A 13947-nucleotide genomic window follows, 5' to 3' on the forward strand; every position below is an offset into this window, starting at 1 on the left:
TGATGTTCTCTCTCTTTTTCTCTTCCATGTCTATACACACAAATGCGCAAGACAAATTCAGGTACTCATGCAATCACTCTTCCTCTTTTGGTGTCTTTCACTCACATGCATGCATAGACATAGATACACACATACACTTTACATTCAGAATCTGCAAGCATTTCCTTGAGAACAGAGGGGGCTGGAGGGCGAGGATGGAATTGTGCAGTAGCAGCAGATGATGGATGGGAGGGGATATCACCTATTTGTTGAGCAAAGGCAGAGCTTTGCTGTCCTGACATCTCCTGTCGGCAACTGAGCAACTCAGAGCACAGTGATTGACGCGGCGCTGTGCGGCAACATAAGCGGTGTTGGAAAAGTCTGCACAAGAAATGTCATCTCTTAAAGCTTATTGTTGGTTGTTTATCAGTGTTGTTATTAGTTGGAGTTCGTGGGGGCGTTTTTTTTTTTTTTTTCTTTTTTTTTCTTTTTTTTCAGTAGCAGTGCTGATGGTTCTCCTCGAGGCCGGGGCTTTTGGAGTGGCTCTCTATCAAGTGATTCTTTCATTCATCCCACCATTGTTGTATATGAAGTGGTCCACATTCAGTCAGCAGCTTGGAGTGGACTTCTTTTAGTGCAAGCATCAGTGTTTTATTTTCGCATCAAAATCAGATCGTAGATCAATGTTTCAGGTTTGAGAAACAGAAGTGGATCATTGTAGTTATTAGTGAATGAATGTTATCTCTCAACGGAATGTATTGTTTTTTCACCCACCTACAGTGTTTCCTACCTTTACCTTATTATGCATCACAGGCTAATTATACTTTTAGTTTTTATAACATGCTGTCAACTTGTTCTGTGATGAATGGGTGAATTTAAATGAAACACGCTGACTGTTTTTGTTTACAGTTTGCAATATTATTGTGCAGTTTATTAATGTACACGTGGATTTTCTTCAGTCCAGGCATGCTAAAGAAACACACTTCATTAGGCTATCTGTTCTTTCACTGTAAACCACATGGTTACCTAATGAGCTTCATTTATGCCCACACTTCACCTTATCTCTAAAGGCAAAATCAGAACTTACTGGTTCCTTCAGCGGGAAAGTGTGTGCCACACACAGCTGTCTCCCCCTCTCTCCTGCATGTCAGTTGACAATGGACGTACCGGCGGTGATTAACTTATTTAACAGTGCGCTGTTTGACACACTTGCGAAGAGGAACATCCTCTATGAGTATCCAACATGACTGGCCATGAAACCCAAGCATCATGTAACTAGTTTAGTTATGACGGACAGTCAGGCTGATCTCATACAGAGTCCATCAGGTTGCTAATTCATCTTTGTTGTTGTTATTTAGAATCCAGCGGGGCAACAAAAATTGCAGGGCTTAAGATCCTCAGCAGCCTCAAAACTACAGCTGTGCCTGTACGTCACCGTGTGTAAAAGCTAACACAGCTGCGCATAAGAGAGCTTACTGGTACCATAGGGTGAGAGCACATGTTGCACAAAGCTTCTCTCTCTCTCTTCTGTATGTCAGCGGACCCTGAACTTGAATTTACCGACGATAATGAGTTTATGTTTTGATTTTTAACAGTGGCTCTTTGAAACAGCCTCCAGGAGGGAACATAAGCAAAGCGTTTGGTCAAGGTGAGGGTACTTTCCGTAGGCTAAACAAACAAAAACATGGAACCACAACCTGACATTAATCAGAATTATGTCACAAAACATATTCATGCCTTGCTGGCTGATACAGAACAATTACAATCACCAAAACAATAGGAGTAATAAAATGAATGACATTACTAACATTTAAAATGTTGATCCCTGGAGCCCTGACAATGTCCTATATTCATTCACATATGTATATCTATGCTGTATTTAAAATGTCTAGACATAAAGATCACAAAATTTACTTTTTTTTTCATAAAAAGTCACCTAAAGCATGTATAGTATGCAAAATGATGGCATTTTTGAATTGCCTAATACATGGCATGCCTGAGTAACACATACAGCGACTATGCCATAAGCCTATAAATTAAGGAAATTAAAAAAAACCCCAAAAAACAAAAACAAACAAACAAAAAAAAAAAACAACGGTTCAAAGGGTTACACCACTTTGAGCTTCCCTGTAGAACTGCTTACTGAATATCTTATTTTTTTCTTGTTGTTGTTGCTGAATCAATAGTTGGGGATGCTGAAGTGGACGAGCAACAGAGCTACTGTAATGGTTAACAACCCTATTTAGAATTTAGACAAACTGCACAGTCTCAGGAAAGTCTATATTGTTTCCCAGCAACACCTTGCTCGTTGTAGTTTCCTCTCAATTCTACCTCAGAGATCCCAGACAGTTTATTGTTGTTTGCCACTAAAACAGTCACTGATAAAGTGTTTTACTCAAGCGATTCATGATAGCAGTTACAGAGGGACGGCATAGCAGTGCTGACATTCCCCGCCCACATTTACCCAGCTCTTTTAACAATTCAAATTAGTGACCTTCTGGTTGCAAGCTCACTGATAAAGCACACTGGTAATTTAATTGATGCTCATGGCAAGTATAATGACTCATTACTGCCAACCCTGGGCCATGTGTGTAAGTGTGTGCACATGAATGTGTTTTTGAGCATGCTTCCTCCCGTGTGTAGACTATTCATGTACACTCGTCTCTTATTTTGGCACTCCTGCCAGTCTGCCTGTTGAGCGCAGTCTAGCAACAACTTTAGCTTTGCGTTGCTTGCGGGGTATACAGCGGGATCTGCGCCCCGGCATTTAGCCTCTTTGACCCAGAATGCATCCTCATCTTCCTGCAGAGTTTCTCTCCTCTGCTCCACTGAGCTGATAGCAGCACTGAGCCGAAACCAAGTTGAAGCTCTCAGAGTCAATGAGACAGCACAGTGGAGACCCAGGGTAAAATCCCCAGTCCCACTGCTGGAGAAAAAGAGAAACTCCTCTGTCGCCCTGATTGAATACCTGTCTGTCTGCTGTAATTGCCTGACTGTTTGTCTTTCTTAATTTCCTGCCGCCTCTTCTGTCTTTTTAACTATCATCTAGCTGACTGTGTTTGCTCTTACTTATCCATCAAGTCAGTATGTTTTTCCTCATGTTTGCGCACCTGCCTGTGCCAGACAATATGAAAAAGACTAAAGTTCAGATATTGAGTGTGGTATGTATTGATGGTAGTAGTTCAGCACAGGGATCTACTTCAGTATACAGAAGAATAAACACTATTGTGGATATTCAATAATGTGGTCTTCCAACACTGGAGCAAATCAACCGTTTATTATTGTGCCTCTGTTGTCCTACATATTTCTTCATTAAACAGTCCACACAACGCTTATTAATTCACTCTCACAAACTCATTAATATGGCTTTTTTTCTGATCATTGGTTTGCTATTTGCCTCCCAGTCTTAATCAAACTCATCCCCACACTGCAATAAAGAAAGAAAATCACAACAAGCACTTACCATCAAAATAATTGCCTGCATGCATTTGTTCTGCCTCCCTGAATTTCATATTGTTTTCCTCCAACGGTCATGCAGCCTGATATTGTCGATTGCTGTGCCTTTTGAAGCCATACCCTCATTCAGAGAAGTTGCTCTCGGGACGAGGCAGGAGGGGAGGGGGTAGTTTGGAAACACGAGCTGTAGCTTTGTGAGCGAACTAATTAAGACATTTTCTCTATCCACTAAACAATCAACAACAGAATTTAACTATTGATCTCCCCCTGGCCACCGTCTGCACACCCAGCAAATGTGCAAGCCAAGCATTTACATGTAATGAAAGCAAAGCCTGTATGAGTTTTGCGTGCTTTCGGAGGCATTCTGTAATATGTGTTTGTTAATTATTCATATCTTGTGACAGAGGCCATGGGAAATGCCAGAACTTTCCCGGGCAAAGCGCCAGCCAATTAAACTGTTATCCAGTGTCTTGAAGTTGGTCATGTCACACTTCAAATTAGTGTTTTATGTGTATAGTACATATCCAAGTGCACCATGTGTGTGTAAAAGCATTAGCAAACAGTGAAGCCCTCTGGATGGTGTTGACGGTCACTTGTTGTGACAGTGTTGAACAATGTGTTTTGTTTTGTTTTTGCCTTCTGTGGGTTTGAGAGTGGATGCTCCTCACTTCCAGCTGGAATTAGTCAGAAACACCTCGTCTCACTTGTTTACCACACACAAGAATCCTGACAATTCATTTCTGGCTATGTTGTTACTTATTAATTCAACTCAATTGTTTATATTTGCATATTAGATCCATGAAAAACTGTGGTTGTAGCTACGTGGCCTGCTGGCTCATATTTAAGGATGTAACGAAACATTTATCTGTGCAATTAATGATGGACAGCATTGCTATTTCTGCACAAGGGACCCCAGAAATTTAGGTTTAGTTTCAACAGGTTTTCCACGCTCATTTGAGAATATTCAAATTCTCAAATCCTGCTGCATAATGTCGATCAGGAAGTCTTGAGCAGAAAAGCAACGCCCTCCCCTCCACCCTTGAGTGCGTGAGCTACATAATGATTGAACTCAAGGACTTTGCAATGATTTTCAAGGTATGTTTAGTGAAATTAATAGACCCCAAAAGTCACTGAAGGTTAAGGAAATAAATCAGTCTCAAATACACTTTAATGTGGTTGCATTTTTTACTCATTGTGGTCATATGATCATGTTGTCAATTGCTGCTATGTGTCACCGTTTCCTCAGGATGTGAAGCGAAGATAAATCAGAGACAGAGGCAGGCAGCTTGTGTGATAGTTCTTTATTTACATTTAAATTAAGGACATTCATTAATCCAAACTTTAATGAAGAAAAAACATACATTAACAAGGACTTTCAAAGCCCATTGGAAGGCACTTCCAGTAACTGTTGCATAGAGATGGCATTTACATTTAAATGTAAATGTGGCCAAATATGTCTTGGATATGTTTACACCTGAATTTGATATATTTCGGCACCAATTACAATCTGACCAGCCAGGATGAAGGTGAATACCCAGAGGATGTGAATGTATCTTGCTTAACCAGAATCGAGATGTCCTGCCGGCGTTTTTGTCATTGCTTTGTCTGCTGGTTTGTCCATTGCCCCAGTTTGCCAGCAGCATCCCATTGTGCAAACAATTTGAATTTGAGACGTGGCCTCCTCCTAGCCTAGCGATATTGCTCCTGTGGTGAGAGGCAGGATTAATTTCTCTCCCTAACTCCCACCACACATGCAGAAAGATAGAGAGGGAGAGCTGAGGTTGGGGGATGGGGAGGGGTTTGCAGGTAATACCTACCACCTATTATCCAAGGAGTATCATTTAATCGGGCCTTTGTGGGATGATATTGTATTTTGCCGTTTCTGTGTGGTGCTGGCAGGGTGCCTCGTATATGATTATGTGTCTCATCGGTTTTTAGCCCTGTGTCAGTAATCTGTTCGTAGGAAGATAGAGAACACACAGGCTCTGTAAATAATGCAAATCTGCTACTGGGCTTCACTTTGTCTTTCCTTCTATCCATCCCTCTGTGGCTTTCTCCCATCTTTTTTGTCTCTCTTTCTTCACCACTCTGTCTCTCTCACACAAAAGTCAGGATTAGGCTTTCTCTAAAGTCCTACACAACAATAATCGGAACCACCATTCAAATCATTCAACAGACTGTGTGTGTGTGTGTGTGTGTGTGTGTGTGTGTGTGTGTGGGTGGGTGGGTAGGTGGGTAGGTGGGTGAATGGAATCAACTTTTGCTCCAAGTCTGGTTCAGCAAGGTAATACATATTATGATGGGAAGATATTTGTCTTTTATTCCACCACCTAGATATAATATAAAATTACAAACTTGTTGGAGCTGTTGTGCCTTACCGGAGCTTAAATCCCAGATGGATTTAGGGTTGTGATGGTAGTGGGGCATAACTGATTCTGTCTGCTCGCAGCGTGGGAAGAGAAAGAAGAGGATAAACAACAAAATGGAAAAAGATCAGAGGTTGTAATAACAGTGATATGACATGGCTTCATCCTGTCTGCCTTATGACAACAACCATCATCAGATGTGTGTCCCAAGGTTAGCTGCTCGCCCTAAATCCCGACCCTGCTCTTGCCCTCAGATGGAGAGAAAATGATAAAACTGCCTCAACCACACTTCTTCAGCGATGTTAATGACTTCAACATGTAGTGTCTAGCCATGTCTGTGGAACTTGTAAGCCTGGTTAAAAAGGAGCCTGATAGCATGATTTCTGAATTAGTGTGTGTCCTTCAGGCAGAAACAGTTAAGTACCCAGAAAACTTTGTAAATACATATTGAGTGTGTGCTCTCTATCTTCTCCACAGAGATCCTGAGTGGAGGTGTGTACATTGACCGGAACAGGTTCCTGTGTCATGCAGACACCATCCATTGGCAGGACATTGTCAAAAATCCACGGACCCATTCTTTGGTGGTGCCCACCAACAGCAGTGTCATGTGTAAGTAACCAAGCAAGCACAAATGTATGAGAAAAAATTATTTGGATTTGACCTTTTATTTTAGGACACACTCATTTACACATATTCACACCTGAATGCTTCACAGTACAACCACACTCTGATCAGTTGAATGTAAAAGTTGGAAGTTAAGGGCACCTCAGGAATTGTAAGCGAGGTGAGTTTAGCTATTTCACTTTTCTCACCAAGATTTACTCTGGTGATCTGGCAATCAAACCCACAACCTTTAGGTCGTGACATAAGTTGGTCCTCATTTCTCAACTGGGTCTTTTTTGACAGTAAAGAGTTGATTGTGAACTGTTCAGAGTTTCTGTAATTTCCACTGTACTCAATAAACCACAGAGGTTTTAGGTTCTGTAGTTGTTACATTTCTTGATTATTTTAATGGCAAGTTGTGCACCTGACACAACCTCATCACTTCTACATTCCTCCCACCCAGTTCAAACTCTAATTCTTTTTTTCTCCTCCAACACTGACAATTTCTTGCATCCCATAATTTCTCCCACCTGCCATTTCATTTATTTCTTGACTTTAAAATGGTACAGTAGTTGTGGCAGTGTACCTTGCTAATGAGGATAGCTCATGATTACAGATGTGATGACTAATTTGAAAGCACAGCCAGTCCTACATGAAGGTTGCTGGAACTCAAATTAATTGGATTCTGAGACGACTTAAAGTCTTGTATGGTAGTATATAGTATATACAGCCATACTTTTTTACTCTCTGAGAAATCTTTTGTAAAGCAACAGGGGTCAGTAAGTTGTGACAAGGAAAATAGCCCAAAAGAGCCCCTACATCGTACCCCGCTCCATTCATAATAAGTGACCAAGTGTGAGCAGCAAAACATTGTCATCACAAAATTACCCTGTGACCCCATTCTGTCAGTCTGCGAACCAGAACAATCTACAGTGACTGCTCGCTCATATAACATTAATGCCCCACTGTAGCCAGCTGGTAGACAAGTTAATGAATACTTAGAGTTATGAGGGGATTTATTAGGGTGAAATAAACATACTGCAATCTGTTAAGGGTTAGGGAGATGATGTTTGAGGTGGTTGTCAGGGACGTAAAGATTAAATAAGTCACCTACTCTAACCCTGTTCTGCTCATTCACTGACTTAACACTCTTAACACACTCTCCATTTGTTATTAATTTAGTGCTCAAGCTGTTTGGCATTTAAATCTGTTGTTGTTTTTTTAATTTTCTTTAAGCCGTCTCACCTTGTTTGTCTACAAATACAAAATTATCATTATGTAAAAGATAAAAAGACATTCTCTGCATATGTCCTTGGATTTCCTCTCACAACACTCACTGAAGGCTCCTATGCAGATTTGCAGCCCCAAGCATTGATATTCTGCTCAATCAACCTCCTCCCTGCGGTCCCCTTACCCCTTGATCGACCCTTACTCACGTGCAAGTCCTCATGGGACTCCGCCAAAAGTTCAAGGGTCTCCAAACCCGTAATCCACTATTGAGAACGTAATCTCCGCATCATTCTTTTGGGAGACACAAGCTTTACATTGTCATTACGTCTGACTTATTTGTGCCAATGTTGTTGTGTTTACTGGTTTCTTTTCAAAAACAAGACAATAATTTGAAATCCATGCCCTGTTGATTTAGTTGAACCCCCCCATCTGTCTTTTGCCCTCCACCAGCCCTGGTATGGCGGCATTCTCAACATTTTAACCTTCAGGGACTGTTTTAAAAAAGCTGTAAAAGATTATGGTGCAGGAAGAGGGGTGGGACAGGTTTATTCTAGGTCACTGAGAATTTATAAGTTGAGATAGTGAAGACCTTGGACACTAAATGAAAACTCTTTGGCTTGACTTCACAGGGCGCCAGGCCCAGAGGAGAACAGAGATATAGCTAAGTGCAGCAGAGTCTCTGCACACTTGGCACTTTTAGACAACCTCTTATGGCTGGCTGGCATTTATACTATTATCTTGTTTGTAGGCTGCTTTTCATATAGTCAAGGCTGTTGACCTCTCTTTCTAACATTGTGAAAGTGCTAGTTTGAGGGCAACACGTTGAAGAAACTGAGAAAAACAGAGGGATATACTGGAAAATACAAAGAGAGACGGGGAAAAGCATCAAGTTAAAGTGAACCACAGAGGAGTGATGAATCAGGGAGGGGTCGAGGGATGGAGTGAAGAGACGAAATATGCGATGGAGAGGGGCACAGATGAGGAAGAAGAGGAGGGTAGAAGATGGAGAGACTCGTGTTGGGGAATAGAGTCAGTCTCAATGCTAATAGCTCTCATCTGGAGAGGCTGATGGACAGAGGACAGCACTTCTGCACTTATCCAGGCTCACTTCCCCCGCAGTCAATTACGAGACAGTCATTTAAGTCCTCCAAAAAGGCACCAGAAAGGCACTGGCTAGAGCTCTGAGGGTATAATGCTGTGCTTTGCTGCTTTACTCCTTTTATCTCAACCTGGTGTGTGCGGATTTCATGTTGAGCTGATTTAGAGTGGAGTGACAAAAAAGTATTGTCTTAATTTATCAAAGCAACCTGTGCCAAGATAAGTTTTTATGACTAGGACAGCACACACAAGTCTAGGAAGATGCTGTGTTGTTACCAAAGACTGTGAGTTTCATCATCATTCTTTTATAATAATAAAAATACCAGAGAAGCATGTTGTTAAATTTTATGTGATGTCAATGTTGAACAAGTGCAAATAAATCTATGACGCCATTAAATGGATAGAAGCTGTTATTTCAATTAAATAAATTAATAAACATATCATCATATTGTATAATTAACTCACCAGTCCTTTGTATTACCCAAGTGCCTGCATTTTCTTGCAGATTGTGTTCATTATGTTTTCCAATTCTAATTATAATAATTATCATTGAATCACAAAGTGCTTGAAATACACGTATGGTGATGCCTTGTATCTTCAACACTTCAATTAAATCTAATTGTGTTGCACTATGCACACAAGCATACACACACGTGTGTATTATCAGCCTGTTCTCTACACATGTTGCACATTACACATTATTTGTATTTAAAGATGTGTAGTTTATTTATTGGTATTTACAAGTAAGCCAAAGGAGCAGCTACATGATCGCACACTATTTGGATCAATTTTGGGTCCAGTGGCGTGCTTGAAGGCACACACATTTTAAGATTAAGCTAATATGGATACTGATCATATTTTGTGATTAAGTTGCCATTGGAAATGCCAATCATCTCTTTCCCTGACATTATGTGCAGGTCAAAAGTGCCATCGTACCTGTAATGGTCGTTGCTGGGGACCCAAAGAGGACCAGTGTCAAAGCTGTAAGTACATTACTATTATTAGCTGAAGATGATCTGTTTTTGGCTTCCTCTCAGTTTAGGATCAACATGAAATGCCTTCAAGTTATTTTTTAATTGTTTGCATATTCTGATTTGGACATAGATGCTTTATAAACACCTTTGTTAGATTAATATAGATTTTGTTGTAGTGGTCTTCTCTGTTTCAAAATTCTACACTTTTTTCCTTTTGCTGCCACATTATTTTTTGTAACATGTATCTACATCCATACGTGATTCAGACACCAAGAAAACAAACAACAAAAATGAAGTCTATGACATGATTCTATGCTAATCTATCTAACTGTGACAATCCTGGATTGCTTACATAAGTATGAACTAAACTTGGTTCAGAAAAATAATGTAGTCATGAAATGTACTTATTTAATTGCTAAAAACTCAAATCAGGTAACTTGAGCAGCTGGGTCATAGATTGTGTTTTGCATCTATGTTTAAAATTTTAATAGATAAAATTCTAACTGTAACTACAAGATCTAAATGAAGAAGGGATTTCAATGTGCATGATTTTATAATGCAGCACAACAGTTATTCTAGACGCCTCCTATAAACACAAAATGTAACCCAAATCTTTGTAATAAAATTAACTGGTGAGTCATCAGTTCCAGTAGCAATGATTTTTTGGAAGGCAATATAGCCTGTACTTTCCTAAATTAAGGTCTTTTGATTTTTTTAGGCCAAAGCATTTCTTAGCATTTTGCAAATGTCTTTTGAGAAACTTTTAATTGCAGCCTGACATTTATAATATGGTTCTGGCTGGTATTTCCAAAGGAGGAACACTCTTTGACCATTACATCATAAATAATACATTTATGTCTAATACAATAAATAGACAATTAAATGTTATGTAATACAAGCCTTTATACGTTTATAAGGTTTCAGCCAGTGTTTTAAATAAACCAACTGTACATGAATTCATGAGTCCATAATGGCTCACTCACACATAGCATTAACCAGCAACCTCCCCAGACCCCCAACACATCTACTGCACACCCTCCTGCTGGGACCTCCCACCCTTCATACCAGCTAATGGCAGCTGGAAGAGAGTGTGAGAATGATGCATTACTGAGTCCATTAGCAGGGGAGAGCTCTATGTTATTTATTCCCTCTCCTTCAGTCATCTTTCCCAGGCTCTCAAACTCTGTCAGTGTCTCTCTCCATCATTTTCTCCATTTCACCCTTCCCGTCTGCCTTTCCCCTTCTCACCTGATACATGTGTAGGGCAAGGGACAATGTACAGTGCAGACCACGCACATGCCACCAATTAATTTGAACCAATGAATAAGAAATTTTGTCTTTGTGCTTCAGATCCAATTAAGTCCCATCAAATTAAATGACGAATTAGGTCACTTGTCACTACCTTTCAGATTGACCCATATCTTTGACTTCCATAACAGTGTATGACTGTTACAAAAATTAATTATGTGTTATGTTTGGTTAGGTGTAGGCATAAAACTTACTTGGTTACATTTAGGAAAAGATTGTTGTCTTGTTTAAATCAATATTGACTGTCAGTAGGAAATGAGACATGAACAGTGGTCTACTGACTACTTTTCCTGTGAACGATATTGAGGGTGAAATGTATCAAATGTGAAAGTAATCAATGCAAACATATTTCCTTTTTATAGTTCACTAATGTCAAATATTACATATGCAGTATTGTTAGGTAATTTAAACTTGATGTAAGACAATAAAAATACTGAAGTACCAGTACCTCTAAACTGTCGGTAACTGCAATACTTTAAATTTACTTTGTTACTTTCCAACTGAGTCCCATTGTTGGCATAGACCTCACAATCACTCAGCACAGTGTAAAACATAACATCCGAGTGTCAGGGGAGGGAAAAACTATCACTCAAGCCGTGGCATCAAGCACATAGAGCACTTGAGGCCTGTGACACATTGATGATTTAAGTTTCAGTGTTTTCAGCCTTTAATAGATAAACTGACCAGTAATGGAACCTGACATATTTTTTAAGCAGTGAACATGAGAAAGTGTCAAGTCATGGTCCTTCTGCCTGCAATTTATCAATCTGCTGTCAGAGATACTAACACTGTCTCTACAGATGTCTATCCATCCATTCTTTAATCCTCCCTCCCCCCATCCTCCATGCACACACACACACACACTCATATACACAGGAAGCTTGATGTTTTATATGACCATGTTTGGCTTTTCTGTGTTGTGCATTATAACATACACAACACACACCGCACACTGAAACTTTACAGCTTTAACTATGAACACAACACATATTCATGCAGACGAAAAAAAGACTCACACACACTTTTTTTCCCCCATGAAATATCTCTTTGTTTCTTTCCTCCCTCTTCCAATTTGATTGCACTACCCCCACCATCAGTTTCCTCCTCTCGTTCCATCACTCTGTGCACAGACCACTTAATCTATGCCTTCCAACCCGGGCATGTCTCATCTTATTTGTTCTGTGGTCTCGATCTCATTAAGATAATGAGGAATGAACTGTTTGACCAGGACCTGTTAACGACACGTCACAGACCAGCCCCCGATAAGCCCGGGCCCTGTCTGTCTGCCTCATTTTTTGCCGATATGAGGCTATCTCTCCATCTTCATCCATACGTGGATGTCATGACTCATTCTTCCTCTGCTTCTTTTTTTTCTCACAACCGTTTAACTTTGTTGTGCTGAAATACATGGAATGAATAAGTGGAAAAATGTGAAATGAAAAACAACTTCAGAGATGCTTTTTGTGACATTTTCATGAATAATTATTCAACTGTCTCAAGATCAACAATAAACAGGAGTTGATGGTGTCAGCACCTCAGGGGGAAAGTGAGTACATCAAAGAAGTAATTCAGAGCTCGACACAACTGGAATTGAGAGTCACAGCTGTATAACACTAGCGGAGTGCAGCCCTATAAGTAGAAGTACAGATTTTATCCTCGAAGTACATGAAGAACAAAACTAAACTGTGGTCCGGAGGCTGTTGTGGATTATATAGGTACAGTGTAGCAAAACCGAAGGGTCAATCAATCACTGCTCCTGCCCTCAGATGCCTCTTCAGTGACAATTTTACTCTCCCTTATAAAACTTAATCAAAATGTCTGTATAGCACACCGATGCTGCCTTTACTTCATTAAATAATTGACAATGGATGTGTGCTATTTTTTAAAAAACAAAACAAAAACCTGAAAATCCTTATTTTTTTCACATGTACTTGATAACACAAAATTGCTGTGGAAATACTAATGGGGTAGACCTTTGTCACATTAGACCTTTTGACTTGTCAAACACAGATAATTACGGTAATACTGGTTGCATTCTACTTGCCATTAGCAGATGTTGTCGTTAATGCTGGGTCACTTAACATCTTCTGTACATGGAACAGAGCCATCATTAAAGTTAGTATTTGCACCTTTGTGTTTTCCTGCGACGGCAAGTCGAAATGTCCACTGTGAGAAAAGGTCTGTTTGGAGGTAAAGACCACCTAAGTAGCATTTCTAGCCACACGCACCGTACGTCTAACCTCTAACGTATATAAAACCTGGAGAAGAAAACTTCAATTTTATGGTTATAGTTGGTGTAACTGGAGATCTTCTAGCCAGCTGGTGACTGGCCAGATAAACATTACCAACAGATGGAGTCATGTTATGACAACAATTTTAAACCATAGGTCAACACTAGAAAGAATCTTAACTGTCCACAACATCAATCATCTTTGTAATGTGTTTTTTATATGACTTTGCTCTCAGACCTCAGTCCATAGTGTCTAAAAGGATGCAGAGGGGCCTATTTACATAGCACAAAGTCAAATTAGCTTAAAAACTATGAGCTGATGCTGTTCTGTGCTTTTTCTCTGACAGGTCACTGCTGTTTCCTCCTGCTGAACAGCAACTAATTTGCTTGTTTTTTTGAGAGCTATTGTTGAAGCTGTAATTATAGCTTTTCATTTTGTCTGGGAAGCCATCAGCTGGCTAGGAGATCTCAGACCACAACTTGCAGCTTAAGCTAAAGTCGAAAGATCAATACCATTAACTTATACCACATCTCAGAATAGCCATACTTTCCCGTTCATCTTGCTTAAAAATAAATAGAGGAAACACTACAAAGGTCCAACCACCCAATCATCAGGCCTAAATTTACATGTTTAATCAGACCAAACATGAAATGTATTGTATCCAAGTAAATAGAGTCATCCAAAAAAAATACAATCACCTCT

General features: G+C 39.9%; 1 protein-coding gene across 1 annotated transcript in view; it reads left to right on the forward strand.

The window, feature by feature from the left end:
• The window catches only part of LOC122992442 (receptor tyrosine-protein kinase erbB-4-like), a 351271-nt gene that overhangs the window by 216760 nt on the left and 120564 nt on the right, over window positions 1-13947 (forward strand). The window contains exons 4-5 of the mRNA XM_044366234.1: window positions 6279-6410; window positions 9650-9715. Coding sequence (XP_044222169.1) covers window positions 6279-6410; window positions 9650-9715 — 198 coding nt within the window. The remainder of the gene's footprint in view (window positions 1-6278; window positions 6411-9649; window positions 9716-13947) is intronic.

Source organism: Thunnus albacares, chromosome 11, assembly GCF_914725855.1.
Source record: "Thunnus albacares chromosome 11, fThuAlb1.1, whole genome shotgun sequence".
NCBI classification, from domain to species: Eukaryota; Metazoa; Chordata; class Actinopteri; order Scombriformes; family Scombridae; genus Thunnus; species Thunnus albacares.